A 23,432-nucleotide genomic window follows, 5' to 3' on the forward strand; every position below is an offset into this window, starting at 1 on the left:
CATCTGAAGCTATTTTGTTCGATAGCATGAAGAATTAGGTATATTATAGTTGACGTTATTTAATGGTGCCAGTTCCCTGGGTGCAGAGTAGGGGTTCCTGCAATCATCCACTGCTTGGACACATTTTGGGAGTTTCGGGATAATTTAAATCCGCGGATCTTTTTGTCAACTCTATAATTGAATGAACGGTGCTTTTTGTTAACTCTGGGCCTCTGGCCGTAGGTGCTCTTGGAACTAGCCTGCTATTAACACGAACTGACTCAACCTGTAGCCCTAAAATCCAATGCTGTTGGGATGCAAATATGCACGTATAACGTACTCAAAATATACAATTTTTAAATACCAAAATAATTTGTTGCCGCACATTCTCCCGCCCCCTTTCGTAATTGGTGTTTGTCATTTCATTTATGCATGATGCACTGAGCTGTGCGAATTGCAACTGGCTCTGTGAACGCCCATACCACAAGTGCAATATACTAGTTAGTTCAAAATGTAAAAAATGCATTGGTGACAAATATATTCTGAAAATAATTAAAAATTTGATGCAAACAGGAAATGTGCTTTCCGCAAACACAAAAATGAAGGTTGATTTTCAAAGAAGCACTGCCTTCGTTTGTAATCGGCCACTTCGGGTTAAAAAGTTACAACGCACAATGAATCAACCAAATGGCGGCATCCAACTGCCCTCTTTCTGCCACATTGCCTACCTCCACCCACGAATGATAAAAATAAGTAACACAAATATTAGAAAGAAGTTATCAGGCGGTGATCCCTCGAATCTAATTCGACAACTTTATGCACGGAATACGCACTAAACCCTCTCTTTTACATATACATACATACCTACGTACGTACATATATATTCGTTATATAGTTATAAAACCCCCCAACCTCCCTTTTACACTACTAATTCTGCTTTAGAGTTTTGACTGTCAAAAGTCATGGCTTCTACTACGTCCATTATTGCTTGGTCTGTCTCTCTCTTGCTCTTTAGTTTCTGTTTCTCTGTTTGCTGCCACGATAACTTTTATTTAACACGCGATGCTTGTGTTTGTGTTTGCACTTGTACTTCAGGGGCTCGGGAGAAGATGGGCAATTGGGAATAGGAAACAACGAAGAGAGAGAATGGGTTTGCGTTGTCAAAGCTCTCGAGCCTTACAAAGTCCGCTCAGTTGTTGCTGGTAGCCGTAACTCCCTCGCCATTTGCGACGATGGCAAGGTCCCATTTCACCACTTCAATACTGTTACCATTACTACCGCATACCCTTTGTCTTTTTTTGGTCTTAATTTTTAGGTTTATTTATTTGATCAGTTGTTTACTTGGGGGTGGAATCAGAGAGGGACATTAGGTCACCCGCCAGAGACCAAAACTGAAAACATTCCTAGTCAGGTTAACGCTTTATCTAATACCAAAATTGTTCAGGTAATAGATTCTTTGTTATTTAGTTACTTCAAATACTTGTTGTTGGTATTATTTATGTAGCTTCAAATTGAATATGTAAGTTTTGGGTTCTTTGAATTTTAGGCTGCTATTGGTGGATGGCATTGTTTGGCTGTTGATGATCAAGGCCGTGCCTACGCCTGGGGTGCGTATTTTGTTATCCAATCTTTATTTTCCTTTTGGTTGTTTATTGACAAGATATAAGAATATGAAGACTTTGAATAAATTTGGCGGCACTTGGTTTATTGTCTTAATCTGAAAACAGGTTCTCAGAATCAATATACAACTTAAAACTTTTTCGATATAGATTAGTTTTTAATACTATCTCACCAAATAATAGTTAAAACAAATCGTCATTGTTTTAGTATTTGAGAGAATTCTCAAAAAAAATATCTTTTTTTTTTTTTAAGAAAAGAAATGTGTATATTCCTTGCTTTCATGACAAAGAATTTTATTTGGATTCTATATCAAACAGGCAGTCAGATCTTCAACTGCACTTTAAAGTAATGCAGTAACGCATAGATTCAGAGCAGATTACTTTAATTGTTCTGCTATTGAAAAGAGAGTTAGATACTTTATTTTTATTTGAGGGGAACTAGTGCAGGATGAATGTAAGGTTGTGATTTATGTTGATGCAGGTGGTAATGAGTATGGACAGTGTGGGGAAGAACCAGAGCGGAAAGACGATACTGGTAGGATTTTGAGGAGGGATATTGTAATTCCTCAGCGCTGTGCTCCAAAACTTATAGTTCGCCAGGTGATAATCTCATATTAATTAATTTGTCTATGTTGTTGAATGATTTCAGTCACTTGGTAGGATCCCTTTGCTTCTTGTTTCTCCACTACTTCTATGTATATGTTTCCAGGTATGAATTTCCTGATTATTGTTAATATGAGGTTTTCTAGCATATAATTGCTCTTTTTGCAAGATTCTTCTACCAATTCTTGTTTCAGATCCAATAATATATTTACTGAGATATTGAACATATTTTTTTATTAGATCCAATCATTCTGTTGCTTCTATTTCCTGTAACATGTCCTCTTGCCTGGTGGAAAAATCATCTACTCATTTATCTTGAAATTCAAGAAGATATGTTGGTGGCACCCATCTTTATTTACCTCATGTTATTTGTGGGAGCTTTTTTCTCTCTATGTTGATATTCATCTCTTCATTTCCACTTATTTATTAGCTTAAATTTACCACGCTCTCCAGACCTGTCCGCAGAGCATTTTGTTCTTACACTGATTAGTTTTTTGCTTACAAAGCTTAAAAACCTATAGCATTAACTCTGTGATCACATGATAGAAAACTAGTATTTCTTGTTAGTATTGTTTATATAGGCTTTTAAAATGTCAATGCATAACCCATTTTCTTTCTCTATTGCTTATATGATAGGTGGCTGCAGGGGGCACTCATTCTGTGGTGCTCACACGCGAAGGACATGTATGGACCTGGGGTCAACCATGGCCTCCTGGTGACATGTATGCTTTTGTTGGATTTAATTCCAACCTTATTGTTTTGCTGCCTTTTCATCATTCCATCTAATCGTTTTTATAGATTGTACCCTGATTACTCGCTACGTGCTTGTAACTAAATCTTTGTTTTCATATTTCAGAAAGCAAATATCAGTTCCTGTACGAGTACAAGGTCTTGAACAGGTGAAGCTTATTGCAGTTGGGGCATTTCACAATTTGGCTCTCCAAGAGGATGGAGCATTGTGGGCATGGGGTAATAATGAATACGGACAACTTGGAACAGGGGATACCCAACCAAGATCACAACCTATTCCTGTCCAAGGGCTCTCGGGTCTTACTTTGGTGTGTTTTCCAGTGTCAAATTCCTGGTTTTGTATCTGCATGTGGCTTTCTATAACAATACCGGAAGTTAGCCTGATATATAGACTTTCTCCCCCAGTAGTTCCAACATACTCATCATCATTTTTTATTATTAAAGTGTCATCAAGATGAGGATCACTTGGTGAATCTTTTCTGTATGATGACAATTAAATGACAGCATGTATGCTTGCAGTTACTTCTCTTTTTTAATATAGTCTGATTGGCTGTCTATATGCATGTGCTTCTAGGTTGATATTGCTGCTGGAGGTTGGCATTCTACCGCATTAACTGATGACGGAGAGGTATTTGTATTTTGTTGTGCCTTTTTTTATTTGTTGTTGATTGTGATCTAATTATGTGTTCTTTTAAGGTTTATTCATGGAGAGCTTCATTATAAGTGATAAATTGACATATTGATAACCCATCCGTGTGCAGCTATGAAAATATTTGGTTTTCAGATGGTGACATTTATTTCTTTGGGACCTCAAATTTTCAAATGAGAATAACATTCTATGTCATGATTCCTTTTCAGGTTTATGGTTGGGGAAGAGGGGAGCACGGGAGGCTTGGATTTGGGGATAATGACAAGAGTAGTAAAATGGTGCCCCAAAAGGTTAATCTTTTAGCTGGCGAGGACATTGTTCAGGTACCATCTATGTTTAATTCTGATTAGGTTGGTTAGATTGAGGAGGTGTTTAAAATACAGTGTTAGTTGACTAATACAGTTTGGAATGATAGGATAGTGGGGGATCATCATTTTTATGAAATTTCTCATAGGTTGATCGTTCCTTCAAATGCTACAAGAAATAGATACCATAGCATTCTAGAACATGTACCCATTTCTTGCTTTTTGAAAGAATTTTTGAGGTTGTTAACTTATTTATCATCCAGGTGTCTTGTGGTGGGACCCACTCGGTTGCTTTGACACGTGATGGGCACATATTTTCAGTGAGTGTTTTCAACCTTTATTTTCCATTTTACATTCTTGGTTTTAGGAGGAACTGTGTAAAAATGGTGAAATGGTGCTGACACGTCAATATAAATAAAGGAAGTGCAGGAGTTTGGGTTAGGCGAATTATGATACTGAGTTTTGTTAAATAAAGGTGTATACATAATAACTGCCATCATCTTGTTGATAGAGGGATTGCAGATTTTTTTGGCTTATCTTGAGGAAGGTTGATGTGAAGAATCTGTTCCCCTTTTAGGTTAACCTTTAAATTTGAATTCTCATTATCTAAACTTTCTAGTGCAGTGATTACATGGGGACCTGTCCACTAGTATTATTTGATCACAATTTGTTTAATTTTCTTTTTCCTATTAATTATCCACCAGAAACTTGGTTTACATTCTGTTCAAAGTTCACATCAAAAGAAAATCTAAGTCCTGGCCTTCAATCAATGATTTGATTATTGTTTAACAATGATAATCCATCATTCTTGATGACTGGTTTTGGTACTGGCAGTTTGGACGAGGTGACCACGGACGTCTTGGATATGGAAGGAAAGTGACAACTGGTCAGCCAATGGAAGTGCCAATAAATATTCCAGCACCAAGAAATGCTGGCGATGGAGTCGACCGACGCTGGATAGCTAAACTTGTTGCTTGCGGGGGACGCCATACTCTGGCAATAGTAGAATGGCAAACTGAGGAATCCAAGTAGTTACTGTATGAAAATCTCAAGAACAAGAAGAGAGCTCTTTGAAACTAAATAAATCCATTTACACTCTTGATATCAATATAGCGAGGACAATTTTGATTCACTTGTGGGCGAATACTTGAGTCACCGACTTTGTTTCCCATGTTATGCATGTCACAAGTTCTAAGACGAGTTGCATTTGGTATTTATGGTATCATGTTGGGGTTTTCCGAAGATGATACATTTTGAGCATGGAGATTGTAATTATTGTGGTTTAGGAAACAAATATCTATAAACACATAGAAACTTGTAATTGGGTTCGTAGCCTAATAGTGGATTGATGCTGTCAAAATGAGTGTATGAGAGCCACTTCCAGCTCTCATCGAGTCTCTTCCCCTTTTTCCCAAACCAAATAATAGAGGGATATTTTATTTTTTTTTCCCGATTTCCGGATGTTTTTAGCAAAAGTAGATTTCTGTGTTAGACTTGTTAGAATTTTGGGTTGTATTGGGATCTAGGTTCTCCATAGACCTCATATTATAATATAGAAAAAAATTACAAATTTTCGTTTCAATTTGACTAAGAAATACTTGCGCCTAAACTCAATAGGAAAATGCTATGTCACGAGAGCTGAGAGAATGTTGAGAGAAACGGCAGCACAAGCTGTCGTTTCGCTCTCTCTCATTCGTGACACTTATTTAATATTAAAATAATTATAAAAACAAAAAAAAAAAAGTCAAAATGAGAAGATCACATGTTGCAGATCAACTTGTTTTTCCCTCTTAACAGCATTCTTCATTAGGCGTAATGTAAAGCTAACTTCACACGCAAAGATCACATGCATCACTTTTTCTCTCTCTCTCTCTCTCAATTCAGTGGCTATTCACTAGTTAAGTCTGGAAGCTTTCAAAAGAGATACAGAAAAGAGAGCAATTGAGCCGAATAAGAAAAATTATATTACTCGCAAAGTGTTTACAAGAGAGTTTACAATAGCCTTTACTCCAGTCAACGATAAGAGAAGAGAAGCTCGAGAGGGAGAGAAGCAAATCAATCCAAGCATCACTTTTTCTTTTTTCTTTTTTTCTTTTATAATGCTGGCTTTTTTTATATTTAATTTTTTTTATTACTTATAACGCTGAGAGAGGGAGAGAGGTGAAACGACAGCGTCTCTCAGCCTTCTCTCTCAGCGTTCTCTACGTTTTACACTACTAAACTCAATAAAAAAAGTAGTTACACTTTCCTCCTATGGCTTAGCTAAAAACCACTTACACCCAAACTTTATGAGTTGTTACACTTTGCGTTCAAATAGCAGACGGGAGTCGCACTGCTGAAAGGCTCATAAGCCAGAGTCAGGGCGGTGTCATAATTAGTTAATAAAAGAACCAAGCATGGACCAGTCCAAGATACAGCAACTGACTTAGTAGTGAGATCACAGCAAATGCTTCCAGTGTTTGCTGAAAAGTCATCATCAGTTATTTAGACAATCAATCCTTAATCAGTTTCCTCAGGATAGTACTTTTCATGCTTTCTGGAAACAACAAAAGACCTTCAAACATATCACTCACTCAATTTTAGAAATATCCTCTTACCAGGCGTTTTCCTCTGTGCCCTCCTAATATTATCTCCTTGCAGACAAAGCTGTAGGAGAAGAAAAATCAAAAACCCATTTAAAATATATAATACTTCAGGCTTCAGCTCTGTGTGTGTGTCTGTGTCTGTGTCTGTGTGAAAATGTTAATTTAGGCCGCCGGAGATATGGATGGCATGGCAAGATAAATACCCAACAGCAATAGCTGTGACAGACCAGGAGAGGATTGCGAGAGAACTTGCAGCAGCTAGGCTCTCACTTCGCCATGCACGAAGATGCATAAGCCCTGCTGTCACTGAGCAAACCCCAATGGCTCCAGTGGTCAATGCAAACGTTAATAAGAACCATGTTGACGTATTGCCACCCAAATCTTAAAAAAAAAAAGGAGAGCCAAAAAAAGAAAAAAAAAACTTAGCATAATTGTTTGATAAACGGCGGCGTGAATTTTTTATTTTAAAAAAAAAATTAAGGAAGAAGAAGAAGGAGAGGAAGAAGAAGGGAAGTCGAGGAGCCTACGGGGGTGATTTTGTTCATCATTGATGTATTTGTTAAGAGACCAGGCAGCTAAGCCAAGAATGATCAAATACACTACAAAGTTGACAGCCAAAAGTGGGCTGACAAGGCCTCTACCAACTCTTCCAATCGCCATTAATTGCTTGTTAGAGGCTCAAAGCTCAAGCTAGAAACTAATGAAGACAAGCGTTCAATCAAATTATCTGAACAAAGAGAGTCGAGTTGAGATAGTTTCTTGTTAAAGGGTTTACAGACACATGCGTGCGCCTGCCTGTTGAACGGTGCACTTTCCTGAAAGTGAGGTATTCATGTGCGGACAAATTAGAGGAGTTTTTGATGACTCTGATTTATTTGTCTTCACCGTTTGATGCTGCTGATGAGATTAATAATATTTTGATACGTGGAAGACATGCATGATTTCTCAATTTTGCATTTGCTTCTCGTTGTACCGTAAGTGAAGGTAAATGTAAAATACAATTACCCCCATAATATAACTATATTAATCTCACTATGAAAGTTTGACATTATCTAGCAACGGTCATTAATCTTTGGTCATTTGGGTTGGGGGTGGTTGGTTTAAATTAATTTTTAATTTTGTGCGCCAGCTCTTCACTCTACGAAACTTTTATGCCTGAATAAAATAAAATCTGATAGTGTTGTCAGAAATGAAAGCAAAAATTTAGTATGTACAAACTAAATTTTTTGCTCTAAAGTCTTAACATACATATTTGTCTAGCTGCCATTCTACATTCTACATAAAGATGTATAAAGCAAGACTCTCATTTTGTTACATCCTGGTATTTATCTAATATCTAATGTTTCTGATTTCATCTTAATGCTAGTGTGTCGAGAGGAGGTTCAAAAACGAAAATAAAAGAGCCTAAAATGATAACAAAGATGGTGAACACAATGAGCGATTTGCAAGGATTGGCATATTGTCTAATCAGTGTTATTCCTTCTTCCTGACTATTTCTTGAAGAAGCATCACCGAGTTGTACTAGAGGACACGTCAAAAAGCCGTATATTATACCAGTAAAAGCTGCTCCGAGGTGTGCCCTACGGTAATTAACAACGAAGAGGAGTTATTCATTAATGGGGAAAAAAAAGAAAGAAAACAATAGTCAATAGCAAGGTTTTGTTTTTTTTTTGGGGTTAAGTATGACTACTAGCTAGAAAAAGATCAATTTGATTTTTCAAAACTTTCTTTGGAATGTTATTTTACTGATATGACAATTTTTAGTTTACAGGTCATCTTATTAAAATGCAGTCACTCACTCTCTTGGCATGTGAATGGAATAAAGTCATTTCAAGTGTTTTCAAATAACTGAATCCATCAGAGGTCTTACCACGTATCAACTGGCCCAAAATTGCTTATTATGAAGCTCAGAGCCGTAGAAAGTATCGCCTTCTGGAACATTCTCTCTGATACATCCTTGGCAATCAAATCTTTGTTCTGGAACTGATAAATAAGCCAAGCTCCAATTATGGCAAAAACAGGTCCCTGCAAGCATGAAAGGTGCATCTGATTGACTGCTGTAGCATACACTAGTATATGGTTCTAAGTGACCTCGGTGAAAGATCAAAACATACCATAATGAGTACATAAGTAGGCCTAGGGATGGCAATGGGGAGGGGAGGGGAGGGGACCAATCTCCCCATACCCATCCCCGATGTTTTGCATATGTCCCCGTCCCCTCCCCGTCCCCGTCAAAATTGCTTGAGAGAATCCCCATCCCCTCCCCGAATAATAACAGGGGATCCCCGAGGGTCCCCGGTCCCCGAATAATTAATAGTCTAATACATTTTTTATTTTCGATTTTAAATTAATCATATTAAAATAAACTCATACCGCTATTGTAAGCTCGTAACCAACTTTGACAGCACATTAAGGCCTCCAATGTGCTTGGATGAAGTTTGTTATGGTATGAGCTCACAACTCTACCACTAGTGTTAAAAGCTGATTCAGAAGCAACTGTTGTAATTGGAATTGCCAAAATATCTCTAGCAATTCGAGCTAATGTAGGATACCTATTAGCATTTGTCTTCCACCAACTCAAAATATTAAAATCTTCCATCCGAGATATAACTTTCTCATCCAAATATGAATCTAATTCATCTGCAACAACTGCACAATCTCCATTGTTTACATAATCATTAAAACCTGTCATCCATTTGGTTGCTTTCTTATAAGAATCCCCTGTAGATCTAGTAGAAGAACTACTACCAGTATAATCAAAGCAATAAACAGTTGGTGAAAACTTCAATTAATACTCTTCAACTAATTCCCGGCAAAGGGTGACCACTTTCCCAACATACAACTATTTTGATATTTATTATTTTTAACAATATTTATAATTTTGTTATTTATTTATTAGTAATTTTAAAAATAAAAATAAAATTAAAAATTAAAATGGGGAAATGGGTAGGGGATGGGGATTCCACCTCATCCCCGTCCCCTCCCCGAATAAAAAGTTGGGTAAAAAATTTTCCCCGTCCCCTCCCCGAAAAAAAAATTGGGTATAAAATTATCCCCGTACCCTCCCCGAATGGGGAAAATCCCCGTGGGGATTTTTGCCATCCCTATAAGTAGCTATGTGTACTCGGAAATATAAGCTTGATGTTGTAAATGGAGCTTAGTCTTTGTCACAAATTCACAATATGTATGCAATGTTTAAGATACCTATCTTTAGCCTGTTGGAGTGTTTCGATATGCAGCTAATGTTCAAAGGAATCATATACACTTATCTGAATTCAAAGCCTTGGAGTGTTTCTATATTCAGCTAATGTTTAAAGGAATCATATACACTTATCTGAATTCAAGCATTATTCCTAACCAAATGGGGTAACATACCTGTACAATAACACCTCCATAAGAGGTGTTAAGGAACCAATGTATATGATCCATGTTTATGAGCAAATGGATGAAGCATAAAAGGTGTTATGGAGCAAAGAAGGAAAAGAATAATGGAATGATGCCTACCGTCCCACCAACAGTTGGCTCTGGTGTATGAAGGAAGCTTGTCAAGTTGCCAGAAATTCCTCCAAGTGTGTATATCAAGAAGAATGTAAATGGTCCATAGCTCTTACATACTTGAGGCCCAAAAGTAAGAAGTGCCCAGCAACTAAGAGCTACGTGAAAAAGCCCCGAGTGCTGCATTTACCATGTGTTCATGAGGCAGAATAATAGATAGCTCAAAGCCAAATAATGAGGTAATAGACTGTGCATAACATAAAATCAAGCTAACACTTCTCATATGAAAAATGAAATGAGTTCAATACTTGTGCTTACAACAGTAGAAAAAAGTTCATTATACATAATGCTTTGCGGACATGATATATGATCCCAATTTTCGTAATTATTGGCTATAATTTTCAGCAACAAACAGAGCACAGGGGTTGTAAACAATCCTAGTTCCCATGGAAACTATAAATTTCCAGCTTTGATGGAGAGAATTATTCTGTTCAGACAGATGAAACAAATGAAAGTAACATGAATTTCAAAGAGTGATGCCTCTAGTCCAACAACAACCAAAATATCAATCCTTAATGAGTTATATCGAACTGATTTCACACTGTTAGCTAAATGCAATGCAGAAATGGTAACAGAATGGGAACACGAACCCCATTGTCAATCTTGTACCAGAAACATTGGTGTCACTAGCCTCCACCACTCGCCAACGAGGATCAACTCGTTTATCTTTGCACCGTACAACAATGGGAGTGAAAAAAACCCAAATTCAGAGTTCCTTATTGGGCTGGCAATCTCAAACAAAAAAACTGCAACATCTATAGAAACCAATATACTTCTGCATGCAAAATAAAGAATGAAGAAGCATCAGAAATGGATTACCATGTACATTGTATCCAACATGAAAAAGACAGAAGATAAAGCAATGTCAAACATAAAAAATGACTAATGCTTGCCAGTGTCTTACATTAAGTAGAGATTGGAGGTTTCTTCAGTCCGCTGTAAAGCCAGATCCCTCTCTAAACTCCTCACACCATCCTTATTTCTCAACTCCCTATAACCTTTCAGTTTTCCCATGTAACCCCTTTTAGAACTTTTGCTGATGGATAATTGTGCCGCCACCAGATTCCTTTCTGTGGTTTGGTCAGTAGAGAATTTTGCATCTGAAAGTAATAAATTAGAGCGCATAGAAAACAATTTTAATTCAGTATTTCCTATGAGTAAAGTAATAAAAATATATTAGATAATAACCGATTGAAAAGATAAAAAGTAATATCTTCTGAAGCTAAAAGAATAATATCATGGACTCAAAACTTTTGTAAATAGGTTAATGACATGAGAAGAAAAATGAAAAATTCAGTGAGCAGAGAAATTTTTGCAAGGATGCTACTATTGATTATATACTTGTAAAGAGCTAGTCCAATAATTAAGATGGCAATTGTATAAAAAAGTGGCAACCTATGTTTACCTGTGTTAAGTTTTCCCAGATAAGCATCCAGAGAATCCAGTTCTGTCTTTGCATTTATTTCCCCACTTCTACTATGTAACTCTTCTATCTCGCCAGAAGACTCTGAAGAATTCTGAATGGAATCGTCCTTGAGTTTAGCTAAATATGACTCTAAAATTCTGATTTGGCACTCACTATCGCTAGATTTAGCTGCACAGCGCACCATCCTCAATTTTTCTTTTGTTGAAGCTTTCTTAGAAAAGGATCCTACATGACTAGTGATGTTACTCATCTTCCATTGGACAGGCAATTCAGCAACGTCCTGGTTAGGATATATTGAACGCCATCTCTTGCACATGTTATCAGAAGTTGAAGAGAATCTAGAGTTCTCTGTGAGGGAAATGCAGTGACACTTGAAGCCTCTCTCATTTTGTCTTACTATCTTTGGAATAGGAAGAAGTTGTTCTTTGGATGGAATTTTGCAGCATAGCTGAACCATAGCCATGCAAAGCTGGACAAAGAATCAAGCAGTACTGTATGAATAATTATCAATTTAAAGAAAGATGTAAACAAACTGCTCTACGATGTTAGAGAATTAAAGAGACTTCAAAATTGATCAGTTTATAGAAGAAAAGGAAAAGGCAGAAAGGCAAGCTATATCCCTTCAACATAATTGAAACTGCTGCAATCAATATTTTACTGTCCTAACACATGTAAAAACCAGAGTCTAGAGCAGTGCAATCGCATTGTATGTTTGAGGTTTAAACAAATACTTCGGATCGACTAAAATAAGTTTAATTAAGCTAGACAGTAACTTTTATCTATGGGTGAAACAATTAGCTCAAATATATACATAAAGTAGTGAATCAGAATGAAAAAAAGTTTGCATGACGGTGCTCCACAAACAACATTTCGACTAAATGATCAACTTCAGGAATCCAGGAAGCTATACAACAACCAATGGATGATTATCTGCTTACGTAATCGTATTTATGCATAAATATTTGTGTTTGTTAAGGTTACTGACATCAGTTTTCTTAAGCAAACAAACTTCACAAACGCAGAAGCGCTTAGAATTGCAGACCCAAAATAGAGTTAAAAGAATCTACAGCTGCGAAAAAGTGGGACAGCTGCGTACGTACCTTTATACAAACCGAATCCTAAGGTGAGAATTGAGCAAAGATTACAGGCAAAGACGGGCTGCACTTGAGAGTACTGCCATTAATGAAGCCTCTGAAGACAACGTTGTTGAAAGACTAGTGAATTGAGAACGTCCGTAATAACGACTTGAAATCTAATAAATCCCGCCTTATCTATGTTGGCCCACTGGGCTGTTGCCACCTGTTGCTAACCCAATCCCGCACCTTGCATTTTGAGTTGTGATAGGCTACAACTAAGATTTTGCGTGGACCGCACTTGGTTCAATCGCGAAAAATTTCTTAATACACTCCGGCAAATACGAATATGCCGGAGTTGTCAAACTCAAACCTTTCCTGATTGAAAATCCGTCTGAGTCACTCACAATCTTTTTCCAGACAACTTGAAGTAAGTATCCTTCCAACAAAGATTTCCATAAATAATTTAAATTCTTAAATATTATTTATGTGAGATACACGCACACAGAATTTTTAAATATTACTTCTATGAAATCATTAAGCATAAATTGATTTTATATAAATAATTTAATAAATTATATAATATCACACGTCGTTTATATGTTCGTACTAGAAATCATTTATGTCCTAAAAGTGTAAATGACAAATCATACGTATATCATTTAAAATTTCTGACAATTCATCTATTTTTTTAAGTTATAAACGGTTAGAATAAAAATTTTACAACATGTCATCTATTTTCTGAAACAATAAATGGCATGTCATACAGTTTCTGTAAAATTGTACGAGATGCCATTTATATGTTGAAGTTGTAGATGATAAGTCATATACTTTTTACACCAGAGAAAGTCTTAAAACATGTCTTTCATCTATGTCATGAATATATAAATGACAAGTTGCAACGTTACATAATGTTTCTTACTTTAGAAGGCTTCAATTTATTTCTATTTTTATTAAGAAGACAAAAAAAATTTCATCAACTCAACTTTATGTTTTTTTTTATCTTTGGAACAAAAATGAGATAATTTGATATTACTAAATGTAAGAGTGTAATTTAAATATAGTCAATTCATAATAGGGTAATTTTAGATTTTTGTCTTCCGAAGTTGTAAACAACATGTTATACATAAATTTTAAATAAAAAAATTTTATTTGTGACAACTATTATAAAGTAAATAATTTTAAATATATGATAATTAATAAATTAATGTTAATACATTTATTTATTTTTAGTAAATTTAATTAGTTAAGTTGAATTCTGTAGTGGCGTACAAGACATGCATGCCCTAATTGTAAATATCTTTTTTTTTTTCCTTTGTCAATATCAATACTTAAAAAAGAAAAAAAAAATGTAATTGGCCATTTTAAGTTTTATAGTTCGAGTTTACTCTTTGATCCAAATACGGTCAAATACAAGGGTTTTAAAGAAAAAAAATAAAAATAAAAAATAAAAAAATCGATCAATCTGGATTGTGGGAGTGGGAGATCCGTGATAATTTACAAAAATAAAAATATTCGTTTGGCGGTCCATAATCCCTCCCATTCGCACATTAGATTTTCTCTCAAATTTCTCCCGCCATTTCAACTCAAAGAAGAGGGAAACTTTGGAAATGATTCAAAATAAGGTCCAAGTGAAAATTTAGGCAAATACGTTCGTCGTCTGAAGAAGCGAAGCAGAGCAGTGTTGCCAAAAAGTGAGAAACACTTTCAGAAAACAGTTTTGAGAAAATGGCTGTAGCTTCAAGTTCTGTTTCCAAAGACAAAGCCGCTGCTGCCAAGAAGGAGAAACAGAAAGAATATAAGAGAACTAATTGCCCAGGGGTTCGTCTTCACCATGGCAGAATCTATGATTCTGAGAATGGAAAAACATGTCACCAGGTTTGTTTGTTTCTTCTTCATAATTGAGATTGAGTTAGTTTGTTTTAAGTGCTGTTCTTCGGTGGGGAAATGTGGAAAAATGAAATTATAGCATTTCTGAGCTCTGTTTCCTGTTCCGCTCGATTGATGAGAAAGCATGGCTCCAATAAAGTGGATATTTTAGTGGTGGTCTTCTTTTTTTAAAAAAAAAAAAAAATACTTCAAGTAATTTACCCACTTTTCTTTCAATCTTTTTTTTTTTCTATTTGGTTAGTGAGAAAGTGTGGGAAAATGAAAGAAAGTGATAGATAAAACTCCATTAATAAATGGGCTCATTAATAAAGTTTGTTTGTTATGTTTGGAGAATAATTGTGATGGGCTCATGCATTTTTTTGCTTTTTGCCATATGGCTACGGTTTTACTTAATTGCTTCTCTTTTTTCTTGTGAATTATTATTATTATAATTATTTTTTTCTATATATGTTGGTTGTTATGAATCTTTGGATTAAATGTTTAAGGAAGATCCATGGTAATTGTTTAGGAAAGAATTGAAGTGGAATGCTGAATGTTGTTTTACCAGTCTTTTCTTTTGATTGATTTTTGGTGGTATTCATTGTGTCTAATTTAATGTTGAAGTGCCGGCAAAAAACAATGGACTTTGTGGCAGCTTGTAAGATTATGAAAAAGGATAAATATTGCCCAATCAAGTTCTGTCACAAGTGCCTATTAAACAGGTTAGATTTGGTGTTGTGATCTTTTACACTTTCTTTTGAATTGAATACAATTCAGTTAATTAGCATGCATTTTTATGAAAATGCTTCGTTGGCTAATACAAAATTTTGTTTGATGCTGAATTAGATATGGAGAGAAAGCAGAGGATGCGGCTCTGTTGGATGGTTGGAATTGCCCCAGGTGTAGAGGCATCTGCAATTGTAGCTTATGCATGTAAGTGTGCAATAGCACAGTTGTTCTGGTTAGGGTTGATGTTGATTGGTATTGCTAGTGATTGAGCAGGTCTAACAGAATAACATGGTTTTAGGAAGAAAAGAGGTCACCAACCCACCGGTCAACTAGTGCAAGCAGCCAAGGCAACTGGGTTTTCATCAGTTTCTGAAATGCTTCTAATTAAAGGATACGACAATTTGGACCAAGAGAAGAAGATTGCTAAAGATGTGGCGGCTTTACCGAAAAAGTCGCTTACTTTGAAAAAGGCAATTAAATGCACTTGTTATTTTGGTAGCTTTATTAATTGCAGCAAATCTCGGTTTTTAGGGTTTCTGGAGCATGCTCAGATATAAGTTCATGCTTTTGACAGGAGTCTGAAGCTGCTTTGTCGAGGAAACCAGGAAAGGAAAATTCTTTTGACAGAGACTGTGATTCAAACTTGAATTCTCGGAATTTACCACGAACCTTGAATAAAGAGAAATCAAAGAAGATGAAACGGGAAGGATTAAAGGAAATCCCTAGTATCAATGGGGACGATGGTGTCTCTTTGAGGATGAAGAGCCCAAAAAAGCCGAAGGTTTCTGAAGAAATTTCTGAGAAAGAGAAGTTTAAAGTTTCAGAGGAGGTTTCTAGGATTGACAAGCCAAAGGAAGAAGGGGAGAAAAATGAAGATGGTCTTGGGAATCTTGGGGGCGTAAAAGCTCTAAATTGCGTTAAAAATGCTGGTGTTGGATCCAATTTAGAGGCAGTTTCTGAATTTCGCGGTGTTAACAAGTGTATCACAGAAGTTCCATTGCCTCAGAGTGCCACTTTAACAACTGTAGCTGGAGCTGAGATACCTCCCGAAGATGTTGGACATGCATTGCAGTTCTTAGAATTTTGTGCAGCTTTTGGAAAGGTATGTTTAAATGGGGATTTTTAAGGGGGAAAAAGTGGTGTAATACTTGTTTGTTCTTATGATAATAATGGTAGTCAAGGATAATTCAACTTTAGCTTAAGTTTGATGTTTGGTAGTTGTAAGAATAATAACCTCTTAATACGTGATTACTAACATCAGGTATTTGTTGATATCATGCTTCTAGAATCATTTCAATTAATGGTGTATTACTTCAAAATGCCAGAAAATAAACTTTCCATATCCTTCAATTTACTGTCGATTTAATGGAGCTATTGATGTTTGTAAATGCTTCTGAAACCAAATTGTTCGCTAATAATTTTCATTTTAAACCAAGCCAAGCATTCTCTAATTTGGCATTTTTTTTCTTCTCATGCTTGTAATGCATTAGGTTCTGGATTTGAAGAAAGGACAAGCTGAATGTATTATTAGAGAATTGATGGGTGGGCGGAGTAGGCGCCGAGGGCTAGGCTTTCCAATGGTCCAAATTCATATCCAATTGCTGTCTTTGATCCAAAAGGATATGGGAGAAGAGTACTAATCAATTCCCTAGTAAATTTAGTGTGCTCTTGATTGCTTTTTGTTGAATAGGATTGTATAGTAACTATTGAATTGTACAGTAACTATCTGCGTTTTTACTGTTTAGGTCTCCATTGAGTTCAACAAGTGGAAAAAATTCATGGTTGCAGGCTCTTAGCAAATGTGTCTCTAATTCCAAATGCCCATTGAATGATATACCTTCTAACTGTTTTGATTGTGGAGGTGATGGATATCATCAGTTAAATGGGTCAAAAAAGCTTAAGCTGTTGAATTTTTTATGTGATGAAGCTCTAGGCACCACGTAAGTAAGCAAACACATAATGCCAACATCTTGATTTCATCTCCAGAATTTTTCTTTCTTCAGTGTATGATACATCGCTTTGAATTCTTTTAAATTAAATTCATTTCAGAGTGCTGAGGAATTGGATTGATGATCAAAATTCAGAATTTGTTGAAAAAGTGAAGGAATCAAGAGAAAAATTTGTTGCAGCAAAAGAAAAGGTAACATGAGGAAATTAATATTTTGGTAAAGAAGTAACGCCTGTTATTGCAGTGAGTTGGGTGTAAAAAAGATTTGTTAGTGCAGGAAAAAAAATTGAAGCAGCAATTGCAAGATGAGGTGGCCAAAGCAATTATCACTAATGGTGCTCCCTTGTCAATTTCTGAGCATGAAGCTATTGTTTCAGAGATAAAAAGGAAAGCAGCTGAAGCACTTTCTGAGATGACAGAGGCAAAAGGCATGGCATTCAAGAGTAAGTTGAGGATTTCTGGTTTTAGTTCTTTTAAAATCTCATAAACTGTATCTGGATACTTGTTCTATTTACTTTTATTATTATAAAGACTGCACGTGGTGAAGTGGTTTCATTTATGTTTTCTTGAATTGAATCATGGTTTATTTCTCCTAGAAGCTGTTATTTCCAGTTACCAATTAGTGGTGTCAAAGATAGTAATTCCAATGTAGAGAAAGATTCATGTCTGTGTTTATATTGTAGAGAAACACCGATCTGATGCTGTTAGAACGGAGCCTATTATAAAGGAAGACAATGGCCGTGCCGTTTGGAGATTGAAGGGCTATAATGGTGGACGGGCTATTTTGCTTCAAGGTCAGTTTAGATTAATATTGGACTTGTATGGATGATTGAGTATATGAATAGGTTATGCATATATATTTTAAATCCTTCAATGACCAGAGGTGAATGGAACCCCAGATGCAGTTTCACCCAGCGAAAAATGGTTTGCCTATGATGCTGATCAAGTACCAGCAGTTGAGAAATATCTCTCTTCAAAAAGGTTAGTACATTGTTAGTTATATGCTAAATGGAAAACTGATTTGTTGGTTTTTTTTTTAAAAAAAAAAATTATATCAGTCCAATTCATCGGGAAGTATTCAATGCAGCTACATATTTGGCTTTAGTTTATTCAGTGATCTACTTACATTATGCAAGAATGAAGGATTATAACTTGTGCTGTTCTTGTTTAGTTAATATGTTTTATCACTCTGATCTTCTTTCCCTTTGCAGGGAAAAAATGCTATGAGTGAAGGGAAAAAAAAAAGTACTCACATGCAATTGCTAGCTTTTAGCCAGACTTATAGATGCTTCTAATATTGATTTGTCAGATCCGGTGTCCGGAGCAATTGTGATCTTGCATTTTGGTTTTGATTAAACAGCTCAGCAAGGAAATCTTGTATCCTCGCAGGTACAGAGAACTGGCTAGGAATGAGTAAAAGCGTGTACAGTAACAGAATTGGTATTAAAATTTTGTATTTTGGATCCAAATTTTATGTGTTTGGGTTCATTCTAAAGATTAATATCGTTTACATGTGCTGATTTGTATGATTCAGCTAATATGGGTTAGCGGATTTTCGATCTAGCTGCTGAGATTGTTGTATGTACTAATACATTATGGTTCTTGATGAACAATTCAATAGGCATTGTGATATACAGTTTTTGCTTGGCAATGACTTTAGGGACATGTTTAATGCGAATTGACTGATTATATTCTTATTTAACGAAACTTAACTATAAGGTTATGTTTGGGAGATAGGATTAAGTGTAGAATTGGATTAATTATTGGGAAAAAAAATATATTAATACTATGTTTGGCATGCTCATTTGGATTGGATTAATGGTAATGGACTAAATTCAAATTTTAATGCTAAATTAATGAAATAGCTAATCCTAATTTTTATGTGAGTTAAGTTAAGATAAGAATCATCAAAAATAATGACAAGAAAAATTTTATTCATTTATAATATCTTCCATAATTTATTACACCATTTTATTTATAACTTAAAATTTATTTAATATTTCTTTATTTTTTTTAATTAAGTAATTTATTTTTTATTCATGATTTACTAAAAAGTTATTAATTAATTTATTATTTTATTTAATGAAATGATATATTTGTGGTATATACAAAACATATTAATGTTAGCCTCTAATAATAACAACATTTGAGGGGTAATTATAATGTTTGGAATGATAATAATTTGATAGTTGGAAAAACATTACCCTCATTTTAGTATGTAGAGATTTAAGTCCCTTTATGTGTATCAAGAGATACTGAGATTGATTTCTTACGAATATTTAGAAAAAAATCGGTTTCATTATATGTTTAGATATTTACATTGTAATGCAATTAAAGACGATAAAATTCTTTTGATAGTTTCTTAAGCAAAATATCATTACATTTATAACATAATAATAAAAATAGCTTAATTAATATATATTTTATTTTAATTTATTATATTTAAATATTATTCTCACTAGTACATAAGTTATGTTTTTTTAAAGCAAAATATCATTTAATTTATAACATAATATTAATAAAATAATATTATTATATTTTTAAATATAGTAGTCTAATTAATTTTATTTAATTATATTTTTTCATTAGTACATAAGTTAAATATATTAACTATATTTTCCATGAATTAAAAAAAAAAGTATTTTCTTTTTTTAAAAGTTGAGGGGGTCTTTGATAGTTTAATAATTTTGAATTGATTTTCTTTATATTTACCTCAAATGAGGGATCTGCATGATAGTTACCTTTTAATTTTGGCCCCATTAACCAATTAAAACGATAGTACCAGCGGCCGGTTATGTGCTGAATTAAAAAAATAATAAAAAGCGGCGACCGTTGAAGGGCAAAATTGGTAATTGGGAGTCGGAAACTAGGAATCCAAATCCAACTCGAAATCCGTATGCGGTAGACTCCAAATCCACATATGTTGCGTTTACTTTTTGGATTGGAGTGGGAATCCTTAAATTAGGAGTGTAGAGTGGGAGTGGGAGTGGGAGTATGATGTTTACTTACACTAGAATGGAAGCATAGAATAGAGATCAGAATCCAATTTATGTATTTACTTTGTCTTGGATTGGGAGTAAATAGTTTCAAATTACAATTTTATCCTTATTTAAAGAATTATAGTTTTTAATTACAAAACTAATAAAAAATATATTTAATGAATAATATTTATTTTATTATATTTGTAAATTTATTATAATTATTAATATTCTTAATTATGAACAAAAAATTATTAATTTTAATTTTAATATAAAATGAAACCTTATTTTATTTTATTTTATATAATTATATTAAATTTATTATTATATAAAATAATAATATAATATTATTTAGTACAAAATTAATATTTTCTTAGAATAAACTATTTATTATTATTAATATTAAATAAATATAGTACTATTATTTTTAAAATAAATATAATAATATTATATTTATTAATTCTCTATTAATATAATAATATTATTTTAAAATAATTTTAACTTAGAATCAATGTAAATTATTATTTAGTTAAATATAATATTATTATTCAAATAAATATTATTTATTTTATTTTATTTTATTTTATTAATTATAAAATATTAAATTAAATTAAATTAAAAATGAAAGGGTAAAAAGAGGAGTATGGATTCCCACTCCCACCTCCCCCAATGGGACTCCCACTCCCACTCCCCACTCCAAAAATGAGTGGGGCCCACGGAGTGAGATTCCCAATCCGTGGTCATTTTAAGCAAGTAAACGCTGGAGTGGGAGGAATCCATACTCCTCACTCCCACTCCAACAAGTAAACACAACCATAATATAAAAGGCTGGAAACCCAAGCTAGATAGATGCATGATATAAATTATATATATCACAGAGAATTTTAAAGTTAATAGTAACAACCATGGCCGAAACCGAAAGTCACAATTTATAAGTTAATCCACATAAAATAAATTGTGACCAACTACTGAACCTGGGGCTCTGATTAAAAAAGATTACTGTTATGGAACTTATGAATTTGTTGTTTTGGAGCTTGATTTAAGCACTAGTAATTGGACCCCTATCAAGAGTTTGGGTACTAAATCGCTCTTTTTGGGTTATAATTCTTCCATGTTTATCGACGCATCAACTAATCCTCATTGTAAATTTAATTGCATATATTTTACTGATGATTTTCTTGAGAGTTATTTGAACATGTATATCAAGAAACAAACATGAGGTGAAGGTGGAGGTGCAGATATGGGAATCTATAACATGGAAGATGGAAATATTGAGCGATTCTTTGAAACAAATCCTTGTCATATTCTTAATCCACCTATATGGGTTGAACATAGTTTTTATTTATAAGGTGAGAGATTTTCTCCGTGTCTATAATTTATGTATTTGGAGCCCACCATAATCATAAATCTATAATGTCTGATTAATCCGATTGTATGCCATGTAGATTATATAATGCGGACATGGTACCATTATTCGATTGTGCTAGAATTTGAATTCCATGTCCCTTTACCTATTTAAGTTTTGCATATGGAGGGTATTATGAAAGAACTTGAACGGGTGAATTTCATTTCTTCTGTGTGAAAATACATTGGTTCAACCAATTGTGTATTTGTAATAGATATTTTGTTAAGATCGTTTGTGTAATTCTATGTTTGTACATATTGATTTTTAATTATGGATGAATGAAATGTTAGTTATTTCCTTGAAAAATAATCAAAATTGCATAGCCTTCTCACTCTATTATAATTGCTAAATCTGGTGAAACTGGCGTATTAAAAACAACCCAATTTCCTTCAGAAAAATTATATTTTTCTACATTGAGAGTTGAAGAAAAATATTTGTAAAAGTCTTAGCTTAGCTTTGCCCACCTCTCTGTATTTTCTTCAATAAAAAAAAAAAGAAATCACAAATTAATATTTTTAAGCCAAGCGAGATCTTTCTTGGTAATTCCCACCAATCTAATGATGTCTAAATTCTAGTTCATTTAGGTAAGAAGAAACCAGCTCTCCACTAATCATATTAACACTTGAAAATGTTGAGAATTCCTAGTGGCCTTAAAATTCTTTGAACAATTCAATATTTGATTATTGGTCCAAGAGTCGGCATGGGAATACTCTCTCATGACAAACCCTTGATTAGTTTAACATCGACGATGTTGCAAACAATCATGTGTTCCTCTCAAAACTGCCAGTCAGCCCCAGTAGTAAATTAATTCGAGAGCTATCTCCAGCTCCATCTGTATGATACTTTAAAAGCATTGTTCCAGTCTTCGACGACAATGGTGCTGAAATAATTTATGCTTAAAACCCCGTGATTTTAACTTTCCTTTCGAATAAAAAGCCTGAGAGAAGTAAGATTTCTCACCTTAATTAGCCATGATCGGGCTGTTGTTCAACTCCTGTTATAGCTTCTGGTTTCTTCTAATCTGCTGCAGCTTCAAGCCTTCAGCACCTGCAGACCCACAAGCCAGCAAGATCGAGAGAGAGAGAGGAGAGAAATTTGAGGATGGTGCGCTGTGCAGCTGAATCTAGCGCCGATGAGGGCCAATTTAGAATGTATTACGGTCGTATTTAGTTAAAGTTGATATTAGCGCACATTCAACATATAATTAATAGGTGATCCAAAATCGTACCTTTTAATCCTAAAAGCAGAAGCGAATCATATTCAACTAGTAATTCATTTTATAGATTTTTACTTAATATTTTAGCTTTGCTTATTTATTTATTTTGAAGAGTTCCATAGTTTGGTTTTGATACAGCTGCTTGTTATATAATCCAGCTTTACTAGATTGTCTCGGTTAGAAATTTATTTTTCCTAGCGAAATACGTGTAAAAATACCTTTTATAGAGCTTGGCTACCGACTTCAAAAAAAGTCTAGAAAGGGGACAAATGCCTTATGCAAGCAGTTAGGTAAGAGTGGAGTTTTTAACACTCCTCTAAAATCTCTGTAACACCCTTTCTAAGTTTATTTTTAAAATATTCTTAGTTAAATTGATAAATTATGAATTGATGTATTAAAACTAGTTGATTTCTCATAAAATATATTTACAAAAGTATTTCTATATTTCATACAAATCCTAAAACATTAAATTTATGAAAATATTTTCATAAATCTAAACTCTTATAATTTTCTCTAAAAAATATTTTTTTAATTATAAAACATAAATATAAATTATACTTTCTCCGCTTTTGGTTTATGCGTTTCAACTATTATTCCACTAGTTTTGCGTTTAATATTCCAATTAACTTGGTTAAATTCCAATTATTTGGGTTAAATACCCAAATTACATTTTGTTTTGTTAGATTAGTTCCTTATTTTGGTTAAACTTTTTTCATTTATAGGTTTACATGTTTCAACTTATT

The 23,432-nt window shown here is 34.2% G+C and overlaps 3 protein-coding genes and 1 long non-coding RNA gene across 15 annotated transcripts; 2 read left to right on the forward strand and 2 right to left on the reverse strand.

The window, feature by feature from the left end:
- The first annotated feature begins 759 nt into the window (after positions 1-759).
- Positions 760-5,154, forward strand: LOC102618063 (ultraviolet-B receptor UVR8). Of its 2 annotated transcripts, none has more exons than XM_025099685.2 (11): positions 760-970; positions 1,075-1,219; positions 1,313-1,423; positions 1,526-1,586; positions 2,080-2,198; positions 2,838-2,923; positions 3,058-3,259; positions 3,526-3,579; positions 3,810-3,923; positions 4,169-4,225; positions 4,417-4,682. In XM_025099685.2, the coding sequence occupies exons 1-11, from the start codon at positions 942-944 to the stop codon at positions 4,480-4,482; spliced, it is 1,044 nt and encodes a 347-aa protein (XP_024955453.1). In that variant the 5' UTR covers positions 760-941; the 3' UTR covers positions 4,483-4,682. The 2 variants fall into 2 exon arrangements, with proteins under 2 accessions (XP_024955453.1, XP_006482273.1); XM_006482210.4 differs by lacking the exon at positions 4,417-4,682 and adding an exon at positions 4,740-5,154 and having other exon boundaries at positions 770-970.
- Positions 5,155-5,846: 692 nt separating this feature from the next.
- LOC102618822 (RHOMBOID-like protein 9, chloroplastic) lies at positions 5,847-12,734 on the reverse strand. Of its 5 annotated transcripts, none has more exons than XM_006482215.4 (10): positions 12,572-12,734; positions 11,451-11,940; positions 10,950-11,145; positions 10,655-10,820; positions 9,995-10,165; positions 8,361-8,515; positions 7,018-8,070; positions 6,694-6,871; positions 6,503-6,551; positions 5,847-6,367 (listed from the first exon to the last, which is right to left on the reverse strand). In XM_006482215.4, exons 2-7 carry the CDS (start codon positions 11,932-11,934, stop codon positions 7,842-7,844), a joined length of 1,401 nt encoding a protein of 466 aa, XP_006482278.1. In that variant the 5' UTR covers positions 11,935-11,940; positions 12,572-12,734; the 3' UTR covers positions 5,847-6,367; positions 6,503-6,551; positions 6,694-6,871; positions 7,018-7,841. The 5 variants fall into 5 exon arrangements, with proteins under 5 accessions (XP_006482278.1, XP_006482277.1, XP_052299489.1 ...); XM_006482214.4 differs by lacking the exon at positions 12,572-12,734 and adding an exon at positions 12,410-12,541 and having other exon boundaries at positions 10,655-10,817; XM_052443529.1 differs by lacking the exon at positions 12,572-12,734 and adding an exon at positions 12,410-12,536.
- A 297-nt stretch (positions 12,735-13,031) lies between these two features.
- LOC102619522 (uncharacterized) lies at positions 13,032-18,722 on the forward strand. 6 transcript variants are annotated; one of them, XM_006482217.4, is made up of 12 exons: positions 13,032-14,422; positions 15,038-15,135; positions 15,260-15,346; positions 15,441-15,612; positions 15,717-16,244; positions 16,633-16,775; positions 16,888-17,082; positions 17,192-17,282; positions 17,368-17,533; positions 17,774-17,884; positions 17,972-18,071; positions 18,302-18,722. In XM_006482217.4, the coding sequence occupies exons 1-12, from the start codon at positions 14,273-14,275 to the stop codon at positions 18,315-18,317; spliced, it is 1,857 nt and encodes a 618-aa protein (XP_006482280.1). In that variant the 5' UTR covers positions 13,032-14,272; the 3' UTR covers positions 18,318-18,722. The 6 variants fall into 6 exon arrangements, with proteins under 6 accessions (XP_006482280.1, XP_024955450.1, XP_006482279.1 ...); XM_025099682.2 differs by having other exon boundaries at positions 18,400-18,722; XM_006482216.4 differs by having other exon boundaries at positions 18,480-18,722.
- A 3,380-nt stretch (positions 18,723-22,102) lies between these two features.
- On the reverse strand, positions 22,103-23,008 carry LOC107177567 (uncharacterized). 2 transcript variants are annotated; one of them, XR_008055744.1, is made up of 3 exons: positions 22,702-23,008; positions 22,434-22,596; positions 22,103-22,353 (listed from the first exon to the last, which is right to left on the reverse strand). It is a non-coding gene; the product is annotated as an uncharacterized LOC107177567 (long non-coding RNA). The 2 variants fall into 2 exon arrangements; XR_003065856.2 differs by lacking the exon at positions 22,702-23,008 and having other exon boundaries at positions 22,434-22,695.
- Positions 23,009-23,432: the final 424 nt, after the last annotated feature.

This window comes from Citrus sinensis, chromosome 6 (genome assembly GCF_022201045.2).
Source record: "Citrus sinensis cultivar Valencia sweet orange chromosome 6, DVS_A1.0, whole genome shotgun sequence".
NCBI lineage: Eukaryota > Viridiplantae > Streptophyta > Magnoliopsida > Sapindales > Rutaceae > Citrus > Citrus sinensis.

Excerpts from the sequence above, each read along its gene's own strand:
- LOC102618063 (XM_006482210.4), top strand. The coding sequence starts at position 942 with ATGGCTTCTACTACGTCCATTATTGCTTG. Across the intron at positions 1,424-1,525 it reads CTAATACCAAAATTGTTCAG|GCTGCTATTGGTGGATGGCA; the intron begins GTAATAGATTCT and ends TTTGAATTTTAG. Across the intron at positions 2,199-2,837 it reads CAAAACTTATAGTTCGCCAG|GTGGCTGCAGGGGGCACTCA; the intron begins GTGATAATCTCA and ends CTTATATGATAG.
- LOC102618822 (XM_052443529.1), bottom strand. Across the intron at positions 11,146-11,450 it reads TCTGGGAAAACTTAACACAG|ATGCAAAATTCTCTACTGAC; the intron begins GTAAACATAGGT and ends TATTACTTTCAG. Across the intron at positions 10,166-10,654 it reads TAGTGACACCAATGTTTCTG|CACTCGGGGCTTTTTCACGT; the intron begins GTACAAGATTGA and ends TGGTAAATGCAG.
- LOC102619522 (XM_025099682.2), top strand. The coding sequence starts at position 14,273 with ATGGCTGTAGCTTCAAGTTCTGTTTCCAAAGACAAAGCCGCTGCTGCC. Across the intron at positions 15,613-15,716 it reads AGTCGCTTACTTTGAAAAAG|GAGTCTGAAGCTGCTTTGTC; the intron begins GCAATTAAATGC and ends TGCTTTTGACAG. Across the intron at positions 16,776-16,887 it reads CAAAAGGATATGGGAGAAGA|GTCTCCATTGAGTTCAACAA; the intron begins GTACTAATCAAT and ends TTTACTGTTTAG.